This window comes from Seriola dumerili, unplaced genomic scaffold, assembly GCF_002260705.1.
Source record: "Seriola dumerili isolate Sdu_G_001 unplaced genomic scaffold, Sdu_1.0 BDQW01000230.1, whole genome shotgun sequence".
Lineage (NCBI taxonomy): Eukaryota > Metazoa > Chordata > Actinopteri > Carangiformes > Carangidae > Seriola > Seriola dumerili.
The window spans coordinates 4,905,136-4,916,677 of NW_019174485.1; the positions used below are offsets into that span (position 1 = coordinate 4,905,136).

Here is an 11,542-nt window from a genome sequence, read left to right on the forward strand (position 1 = left end):
TGCTAACCAGCTAGCCCCAGCCCAGTCAGACGGTCACATTCCGAGAAGCAGCACTGCTCAGAAGGCGTATTATAACCTATTATAAACGCAGCAATGGCTTAAGATCTTTGCAAGACTAATAAGTAAATGGCTATTAACTCTGGCTATGTAGCAGTAGGAAAACTTAGCTCCAGTAAGTGACTGTCCTTTAAGGAATGCCAGAACTTCAATTTTCAGCCTTTCTGTAAGAGTAGAAGTCACTCACAAACAGTGGGTATCACATTTGAGAATGAAACTCTTAAAATATTGCTACAAAATGTCTGCATCCACTTTTTAAAGATATTGAGTCATATAATAAAAAGTTATTTTGATATCAGTTCCCCTCTTCCTTCAAATGAAACACAGATTGGCACTTTTCTGTCACAGAGGGACGCAAGAAAAACAATTTTGAGCTCTGACCTTTCAGCACCGCTGCTGCCTGAACAGCCTCAGGGAGGAATTGTCCTTTCTCATCAACTGTACTAAATCTAGTGCGCTCCATCAAGCTTATTGTTTTACACTTTTAATACACTCCTGACCTCATACCGGCGTGGTCCTCCTGTTTACTCCGTCTTTCAGATCTTTCTGGAAGCAGTTGTGGACTTGTAAAAACCCAGAGTCCCTCTCAGGACTGTAGGGCCCTGCAGTCCCACTACCACCCTTCAGAGGGTCCCTACTAAGGGCATACAGGGATATATCCCCCATCGGCAACCCCATTGCCAACCCTCCTCCTCCACCACCACTTCCTCCACCGATCTTCATCCCCACCGGGGAGGGGTCGCGGGATGGATCAGTCGACCTTGAACTAGAGCGTGAGCGCCTTCGTCTGTGGCGGTAACTTGGGATGCGAGAGTAAGGTGAAGAGGAGGGTATGGTTTTCATGAAGTCGTGTTTGGCTCGGAAGCGTGTCTCTTTGTTTTTCTCGATATATATGTTGACGGCAAGAACGCCCACGGACTCAGCCACGATGAAGGAGAGGGCGCCGAAGTAGAAGGACCATCCGTAGTTGTACTGGTTCTTCTTGTCCTCATCTTTCTTGTCACTTGGATCGCCGGCGTTGCTGGAGATGTAGACGATGATGCCGATGATGTTGCTCAGGCCTGAAGACGGGACAGATGGGAGAAGGCAAGATGAAGGGAGAAATGTTAAAGGGAAAGATGAAAAAAAGCACAACACATGGATGTAAAATGTCTAACGCTTAAGCATAAAATTGAATGATAAAGCCTACAGATTATACCATATTATACGTGCATTTTACCACTGTTATTTGTTGCTGCGTTTAACAAGTGGCTGATTCAGATTGGGTTCACACACCTATAACTATCACATTCAACACCTGACAAAATTGGCTTTAGATCTCTTATTGAGTAAAATCCTCTTGTTTGTCGTTTACAGTCAGAGACAAAATGGACTGAAGAGGAAAGGAAGACACACTATATGGCTTTACGACATACACACTTATTTTGTCGTACAGTCTCTCAAAAACAACAAAATATGCCAAAGAGAAAAAAAAAACAACAGTTGAAATACAGGATAAGTTAGGGCAACCATAAACGGAAGAGACCAAACTTGATTTGCCACACTGACACTAAAGGGAAAACCCTCTTGTATTGTGTCTGTCTTCTTCTGCCTGCTGATATACTTTCCCTCTGTCTGCAGCAGTGTTCAGACTCTATTTGTTCTTGCCCCAGTTTGTGTTTATCTGTAGTGTACTGTCAGTCTCGTCCTACCTGCAGCCACAAACAGGATGCCAGCACTAAGCAGGATGTTGGTTTTGCTGCTGTAGATGCGGCCCACCCCGACACACAGGCCACCCAGCATCAGCAGGATGGTGCTGAGAATGGGGAATAGGCTTGATGCGCGCACTATACCTGTTCATAAAAGATGCAGGGTGAGAGTGTGGCGTCAATACAAATGCCAAAGACAGTGAAACAGTGTATTAGGTATTTTGTCCACCAGAGAGCGCTGACAAGTTAATTTTTTCAATTGTGAAACGTCCTGCTAAGCCTCAAGTATGAATCTTGGTCACAACTTTTTAATAATCAAGCTTAAAGGATCCTTACAAAAAAAAAATCTTTGATGATGTTACGCTTTCATGTTGATTAACAAATATCAGCCAATATATTGTCATCAAATTTTTAAAAACCCAAATATCAATATTGATATCAGCCTAAAAAAGTCATGCTCTACTGAGCAGCATGTGACTCATATATGATGACATTAATGTCAATAAAAGAAATACTATAGTATTATTGTGTTTGTCATAGTAGCAGAAATAAAACAGTTGTATTAGTCCTATTATTGACGGTAATAGTTATAGAAGTATAAGGATTTAATTTATATATTCACCTCGTGTTGATATTATTCTTATTTTACATTATTCCATTTAAACATTAGATTGGATCAGAATTAGATATGTTCTTACAAAATATTAAAAATGAAAATTGTTAATATTACATTTCCAGAGGGTTGAAGTCCTCTAAACACGCCTTTTTAACTGCATTCTACTAACACATAATGAAAATTATGTCTTTTCCAAAAGAAGTATTCAACTATACACTTACAATACCACTTCCATGTCAGTTGATGGGATTTCTGAGTAGCCTAACTGGTCCTGAAAATAACAATATATGGCAGGCCTGGCTGACGCGTGTAGTAACTCTGCCGTAAGTATAGAAATAAAGGGGGTGAAAGAAAAGCAAAAATTGCCTCAGATTTGACAGATGAATGCATATGCAGATGCTACAGCCTAATTAGCAGATGTTTCTGCCTTTCGATGACACTAACCAAGTGATGGCAGGATTTAATTTCCATGAGTTTATTGAAATTCATCAATATAGACAACAGCAAAGATAGGAACAGTTGTCTAGGGGGACAGGGCATCAAACTGGAAACCAAATGTGACATGCCAAGTGAAGCTGATATGAAACCTCAAGCCAAAATAGATTAATTAATTAATAACCCAGGCTAGCCAGAAAGTTTAGACAATTTTCAGTGTAAGTGCTGGAGTGGTATCTTTTCCTGATGCCTTCATTAAAATACTTTTGTCAAATGTCAGATGTGCTCTAACATGGGTAAAGTCGTGTTTTAGACAAGCCCTCTTACTCATCAGCACAAACACACTTCATCATCTCCGTAGCTCCAATTACTGTCATGACATCAGGCTTTTATGTGGGAGGGAAAAGGGTGTCATGACACATTAAGTGCCCTTGTGATAACTCCATCACCACTCAAAAAAAAAGGGGGTGAGATAGTTGGATTAAGTGTTTGAAGCGTTTGAAGATGAAGAGGTTGCAATGACTTACGTAAGATGTACTCAGAGCTGTCTGTATCGTAGTCATTATCCTCTGGAAAATGATTGATCCGAAAACAGCTTCCTTTGTTGATACCTACGGAGAAGCCAAGAGCACATCAACTGTAAATGTGACTGATGGCCATACGCAGGGAAGAAACGACAGTTAGAGGAAAACACTGTGTCTTTATAATAGAGCTTGATACGGGAAGCTCCAATTAAGACAGATATGAAAGAAACTACATGCTGACCATCCACTAATTCAACATGCAACTTTCATGATCCTGAGACAAATAAATTGTAGAAAAGTTTTTGGTAAAGTACATCTAAACTAGTGCTGAACTGTCCTGTTTTCACCTCTAACCATGTCAGAAACCATTTGAGGATAGGCTGCTGTGGATCTGAGATTCTGAAGTTCTCAAGCCCTCAGGCACCTTCTATTCAAAGACCCAGTCTCCTCACTGAGAAAATCTTCCCTCCACTTTTAAGAGAATAAAACATTGGGGCATTATGAATATTGAAAGGTTAGACTTTGAATTAAAAGTCTGACGCCTGATTTTGCTGCTGCTTCCCGTCATTTTGGTCTTTGTTATTGTGTTGTTCTGTATCTATGCTAGACACCCATACACACCTGTGGATGCATCAGCTGACATGAGACTTGTCTGTAGGAAATTAATGGCATGTCTAAACACATGAACTAGACTTAACATACCGTGAATTTTCAGATCTACTGTGCAAAAAAATGTGAAAAGTCTAACAAGAGCATGAGCTCTTGGTTATTCTTGTAACAGAAAAAGAAATCTCAATAACCATGTTGCATTTTCACAGTTTGGATGTTAAGGTAGGGTCATCCTCCTTCAGTGGGCAGATGAGCTTAAAAATATTGCACAAATCACAATCATATTTAGTCCAAACCATGCCTCCTGCTGTTCGTCATGCTGACTTAATTAATAATCTGAAAAAAGTTAAAATCAGAAGATATATGTTATTGAATATTTCATAACAAATATTGGTCAGAAGTGTTAAAATGCCAAGATAAAGTGTCTGATTTCTGTCAGCGGACTTAATTAAATAGGAATTCAATTGTTCTTTAAATATATAGAGCAGTGTGTCGAGCGTTGGGGTGACGTCATGCACATCCCCACTGAAGGTTTATGCTATTCCAGTAATTGACAGTTGGCAGCAATAATGCAGTAGTAGTAATGTGCTAGCAAATTTGCAGAAGAAGAAGACTGCATGAAAACATAACTTTGCTTGTTTACAAGAAAACTCCACAGGAGACCTTTAAAGCCACTGCAGTGCCGGTAACAGTCTGTGACTTGCTGTCGACATCCACCCTCTCCTAAATGTGCAGTTGTAAAAATCAGTGTGAACAGTCACTGTGTCTTCTATACCTGACAACCATCCTGGTTAGCACAGCCTCTGGCTGCATGGCATTTTGTGGTAGACCGCTCATCTAGTTGGGTTTGTTTTGGGATGGAGTTGTGTTTTGAGGTGAGGAATGCATTCATCTTGTTTGTTAGGCCATAAAGATACATACACATAATGTGTTTAGGTGAGAGACTCTGAAATAAATAAAACTGTTAGTTTACCCAGGGCAACTTCAACTGGTATTTTACTTAACAATCTGTGTATCATTTGTCTGCATTTTGTTTGGTTATTGTCTGAGACTGCTGGGAAAGAATGGGGGAAAAATAATATAATGAAACATACTTAAGAGCCGAGACTCAGTTTATCTTCACTGACTCCACTCTCTCAACCCCACTCTTTCAGTCTCTTTCAACTCACATCCTGAGCACACTCTAACCACTGTCATGTATCAATTACCCACTTCTCTCCCATCGCCAGTTCCAAAATGTTTCCCTCTTCAGCCCTCTCTCGGTTTCCTTTTGATTTTTTTAATGTACCAAGCACACTCTTTGGATCAATATAGAAGCACAGACACTGTGTAATATATTCAATCCACTAGGTGTGTGAGCGTATCTCGCATGAATTTCATATTTATAAGATCAGTGTTTCAAAGTAATTGGATTTTTTTTTTCACAATGTAAGAAAAGCAGTGAAAGGTAAAGGACAGAAAGAAACAATCATGGAATACAAAAACCTTTTAAAGATCAAACAAAAAGGGAAAATGTTGAAGAAAAATTATTATATCAATAAATAACACACAGAAGGCCAGTGAGTTAATAATCCAAGGAATGACGGTGAGAAAGAGGAGAGAGAGAAAGAGAGTGAGCTCAGTAGGGGAGGTATCTCCCCAGAGCCCATCTGTCTGAGAGACCGGAGCCCATCTTTTATTACTCAGCATAGCTTCACCATGGCAACCTCCCCCCGGCAACCCAGAATCACATTTCTAGCTCCGCTTCTCAGAGGACGCCTTTGACATCTTACTAATGCATTCACCAGGCTTACACACACACACACACACACACACACACACACACACACACACACAAAAACACACACACAAACAAAGCCACAAAACTAGAAAGCAGCCTTTATGTATGAGCTTTACAAAAGCTCATACAATTACTTTAACTGAAAAACACTTGGTGAGACGATGGCTCACAGCAAGGATTTGTCCTTCTAAAGTCGTACCAAATGTCGTGTGTTTGAAACGCGTCATATCTTTAAGTGCAACTCCAATATGTTCACCGATCAGGGGTGTGTCGCTTAAGTGAGAGTTCTTGTTGTATTTCAGCATGACTGGCTGCAGAACAAGACTTCACTTTGTTTCCTTTAAAAACTCATTTGCCACAAGCGCTCACCTTAAGTGAACCTGTGTCTCCCATGAGACACAACACTCATACAGACGTCTGTTTGGCAAATAGAGATAAGCCTAATTTCTTCTACAAGGTTAGCCGACAAGTCTGTCCTAAGGCTTACCCATTATTTATGTCACTCATGTGACCTAATGCAACTGGTTAGACTCCATCTTTTTCTTTGTTCCTAGAAGAGCTTATCTCTGAACAGGGAAATGAAATGAGCGGCTAGTTAAGACAAAGAAAAAATCCAAAATGAAGTTAAAGCTTTGATGCTTTCTTTTTCATTACTTTTTCAACCAAAAAGCGGTAGAACTGAAAGAATAATTTTAAATATTGACATTTGAAAAATGCATTAATCAAAAGAGGAGGCAACTGAAGTTTAGAAGGTGTATCCTGCAGTTGTCTGTTTGTTTGAAGTCACTACAGTTTTGAAAGTAAGCCTTTGATTGGGCATCGTTAACACTCTGACTTAGCCAAAGTCTTGGAAAGTTTTTTGACTCAGCTAAGCATCAGGTGTAGATACAGGTTTGCCAACAGAGACCAGTTAGATTGACTTTCACAATTGCGAATGTGGAGTGTGTGTGTGTGTGTGAGAGAGAGAGACAGAGAGAGACAGAGAGAGAGAGAGAGAGAGAGAGAGAGAGAGAGAGAGAGAGAGAGAAAGAGAAAAAACAGCAAGAGAATATGTGTTACTTTCAGTTTCAGCTCTGTATGTAACACCCTTCCAACGATAGGACCAGGGAAAGAGAGGATGATGGAAAAGATGACAGATATGTAAGATCAGTGAGCTCTCCATCTCACTTCTGCTGATGGTACTCTCAAGGGTTTGAAGCGAGGCAGAGGGAATATGTGTTTTGATCAACTTTACAGGAAATCCATAAATAGAAATGCACTTTTTAAAAATATAAAATTCCACTAATTTCAGAGAAGTAACAGTACAGAGCAAAAGTGTATGCAAAAGTGTGTCACTTCTGTAATAGCTGCCCACATACCTTTGGACAAGTGTTGCCTCCTCACTTGGACCTTCCCACCCACAACACTGTCTGATCTCTCTATGTGTCCTTCATGTCACATGGAAACATGGGAGGTGCAGGCTTCCTTCTTTAGAAAAAAAGTGCTCATGTCATATCTGCATCTGAATGGTCTGTGGTTTGGGACCTGTGATTTACTAACCTCTGACATGTCATACAAATATTCACTTGTGATCAGTGAGGTCTGTCAAATGTCTTTTAAAACCACAATGATTTTATTTAAACCATACTTTATTCTGTGGTGTGATCTCAACATCTGTTAGGTTTTAAACACGAATGAGCATGCAAAAATATGCATAGGTTCTACAGACAGAGAAGTGTGGAAATAAAATCTGCAGAAACCTTCAGTCATTGAGTGTTTACAAAGAGAATGCTTAACAAGTCAGCAACTCACTATTTCTGGCTTCCAGTTTGTTACAATTGGCTCTCTGTATCTGAAGCTGTCCTCCAAACCTAAAGGTATTTATTTATTCAGCCTCGTTATATCGTTGGTTTGTCAGTTAAAAGCGTACCATTTTGCAATAAGACTACTCTTATAAAGGATTTATAAATTGTTTATAATTAGGTTATTCATTTGGTTGTTAACACTTTATAAATCATAAATAAACAATTATAAACAAGTTATACATTGATGCAGGCTCACTATTTGGCAAGATCAAGTTAAGGCTTGCTACTCATTAATCTTACTAATGAGTTACTACCATTTATAACTGGCAAAAGGAGCCTTATTGTAACTCATTAATAAATGTTGATGGGTTTAACACTTAATAATAAGGATCCTTTTAACACTTACAAATGGTAGTAACTCATCAGTAAGATTAACGAGTAGCAAACATTAAGTCGATGTTGCCAAATAGTGAGCCTGCATCAATTTATGAAAACTGTTAAAACTTGTTATAATATTTATTTGAGGTTTACAAAGTGTTAACAACCGGATTAATTACCTAATTATAAACCATTTATAAATCCTTTATAAGGGTAGTCTTATTGTAAAGTGGTACCGTTAAAAGAAACAAACATTATCCAGACTGGAAATTTCAGCACCAGTGGCAGTGGACAGCGCCACAACTCGAAGACGTCACTGTTTTTTTGTTTTTTTTTTGGAAGACGTCACTGGTGACCATCGTCACTTAACAACTGATTGATTTCACTCATCTGGCCTCTTTCCAATGAAGCGATCGCGCGCTATGGTGCCTACATTACTGTCCAAACAATACCGAGCTCATGTCCCAGTGTCAGAACCACAGTCCAAGCCTGCTCTGGCGTGTTTGTTGGGGATCATGGCTATGCAGCAAAACAGCCGAGAAAATTAGCAAAGAGTCAGTCTCTTGCTAAAACACACCCCCAACTTATTTCAGTCGAAGCAATTTTATGGAACAAGTTGCCAGGCAACCGTTTTACGTTAATGGGAAAATTAGGACGAACCAATAAATGATTTAAGTACAGGCAAAATGTACTGCTTGTTATAGAACGTAAAACTTTCAACGGTCATTACGTTTCCTTGTATGTCAAACTAGACAAACTAAATCATTTACAAGGAAAACTAATGCAAACGTGTCATTACACACACACACACACACACACACACACACACACACACACACACACACAACGCCGCCTTTGCGCGCAACAGGGAGCGGTTTCCCTCCAATTTTTCTCTCATCGTGCCCGTGTAACTCTCTACGGTAAATGCTTTTTCATGCATTAAACAACAGAAATATGACTGATAATGATGATGAACCCCTCGGGCGATTTCCATTTTGGGTGCGTTCACACAACACAAACTGGGATGCATTTGTTGCGAATATTCATGCACTTCTTTCTTTTCTTTTCTTTTTTTTTGCATGAACGGTCAGCGTTTCAAGTATTTTCACCCGGGTTTCCAGTTGAACCATTTCTTCAAATCCACTGTTATCCCACTGACATAACATGTCATGACTATTTGACCAGTCACACCGCGCATATTGCCACTTCCACACCGTAAAACAAAAATACTCACTAGCACTTAAAAAAGTTTGTAAACGGACGGACTCAAACTCACTAGACCTTATTTTTTACCTTCGATACAGCAGATCCTCCACAGTCCAGAGTGCGTCAGATCGCCTTTGACTTTCTTGGTTTGCATCTGGGTCTCGTCCGTGGTGACATTAGTGGCGTTGCAGATGTACGCACGAGAGTAAAGCCAGTAGTCGGTGCCGATGGCGATGGTCATGAGGCTGAAGGCGGCGAAGGCCCCTACGATGGCCAGCAAAGTCTGAACCCCTCGGTCACACCATGCCATTGCGTCTCATAATGTGTGGACCGTCCACAGCAGCTTACGCACAAGGCGAGGAGCGCACGGTGCCCATGGTTATGGTCAGAAGACGCGCTCGCATCTCGCGGTTTTTCCCTCTCATCAAGTCAAAGCCTTCGATCCTCAACTGCTTAATCGGAGTTCCTCTCCCTCCTAAACTTCGGTCGGAGTTCAATCCAAGTTACAGAGCTTGACCAAAAAGCAGTTTTCGTCTAGCCATGTCTTCATCTTAAATCCTGCCACAGGTGGCTGAATATCTGGAGACGCATTCCTTGAACAAGTGCAGCTTTATCATGAATTATAAGGAAGTCGGGAACGTTTATGTCGATCACACATGGCCACGGCTTCTTTACAGTTTACTATTCAATATTAAACTGCAGGGTTTGACAAAGGCTGCAGCATCCTTCATCCAGACCACACCTTCCACGGCTGTAGCCAAGCCAATGGGAAACGGCAGAGTGAACAGCAGCTGGAAGAACAAATCAACAGACCTACACAAACACTCACAGTTAATGTTAGGTAGCAGTAGAATTAAGCCTTTCTGTGAGTAGAAAAAAGTCTTTGCAGTTTGTATATCACACACAATTAAGGCCAATTACCCCACAACCACATATAAAAAAACACCCATACAGAACATACACATATCCATGCAGTTTCAAACGTTTTTCAAAAACATCTAGAAATCAAGAAAAATATTTTTAAAAACACCATTACTGACAGCAGAGTGGAGATTAGAGTGATTTGAGTAGTGATTGAACTACTGTAGCAGCACCTTTAAAGACGCTGAAAGCACCACTGATGAAATATTTCTTAAAACATCCATCAACACCACTTTGAACTTGGAACCGTCTGCGTGCAAGATCACCTCGCTCATAAAAATAGTAGGAAAGTTACAACAAACTGAGACTCCGCGTTCCTTAATGACTACAGTCTTATAAAGTGTGCTCAGGGCCAGGCCTGTCACTTTAAGCCCTCAGCTGTTTGCAGATTATGGGTCTTTTTTTCAGTGGACCAATCTTCTTTTTCACACTGGCACTGAGAGAGGGAGGCAACCAGAGAGGGCCTGCAGTGTTTGGCCCTGGCTGCTGCTGTTTGTACTGTTCCATCTCTTTGACATGGGCCCCATCCTATGATCCCAAGCTCTGAATCACTTCCTGGTCCCTGCAAGGAAAGCAAAAAGAGTGTGTGTTTCAGGGTCTGAATGTGTGTTTGTGTGTGTGGGGAAGGAGAGGCTAGAATTATGGCGAATATGAAGGCAGAAGAAGGAGGATGGTGAGGATTATAGGAGATAAAGTGAGGAAGAAAGGAGAGAAGGGTGGAGGAGAGGGTGGGAGGGATGGTAAAAGGAGATTATGATAAAGAGGAAGGACAAGAAGGTGCTTGCAGGAGGAGTGGGAATATGTTAACAAGCTCACAAGTTTCACATTCTACATCTTAAGACTGGAAAGCATGTTGTGCAGCATTTCTGGCTTCAGTGCAGTACAGTGGGCTCAGCTCTCAATTTGTGGATCTACAGACGTCTGCTGGACAACTGTCTTAACAAAGGGGTGAGAGTGGGGGCGTCGCAGCAGCTGAGAAATGCTTTAGGTAACATCAGCATACAATAATAAAAATCAAATTTACACAAGTGCTTTCATACCACTGACTGATTTGATGTTGCCATGTTGGACTGTTTCACATGCTGCCTTGTCTCTGATACACACACATCTTTTTTTAGTCCACACTCCCATTTTCAGGTTCTCGTGTCCGTATAATATGCTGATGTTGATATGACATACAGCACATGAAGAGCAAGAGCATTGAAGGAGCTCTGAATGGATAATGACATATTTAATTGAAAATATATCAAATAGATACAGTAACCCCACAATCGTCCAGTTGAGTCATGGTTTGTGCCACCTGCTATTTCAATTTCATAGACAGCTACAGGCGTACAGGTACAACAGACACAGCTCTTAACTAACCCCAGCTCAGAAGACAAGAAAAACTCCACAAAGGGAAAAATAAATCCTCTGTTCATGAGAAAGAAACATCAGAGGAGGCAATCTAACAAGTTCTTTCCCTTCATCAGGTGTGCACTTGGAGCTGTGGGTGGAAAAGGGCAATTGACAAAAAGATCAAGAGTAAATGTGTAGCGTTTAGT

The 11,542-nt window shown here is 40.6% G+C and overlaps 1 protein-coding gene across 1 annotated transcript; it reads right to left on the reverse strand.

The window, feature by feature from the left end:
- Positions 1–303: 303 nt before the first annotated feature.
- On the reverse strand, positions 304–9,632 carry cacng4 (calcium voltage-gated channel auxiliary subunit gamma 4). Its single transcript, XM_022755616.1, has 4 exons — positions 9,165–9,632; positions 3,324–3,407; positions 1,749–1,889; positions 304–1,118 (listed from the first exon to the last, which is right to left on the reverse strand). The coding sequence occupies exons 1-4, from the start codon at positions 9,385–9,387 to the stop codon at positions 559–561; spliced, it is 1,008 nt and encodes a 335-aa protein (XP_022611337.1). The 5' UTR covers positions 9,388–9,632; the 3' UTR covers positions 304–558.
- Between the last annotated feature and the right edge of the window lie 1,910 nt (positions 9,633–11,542).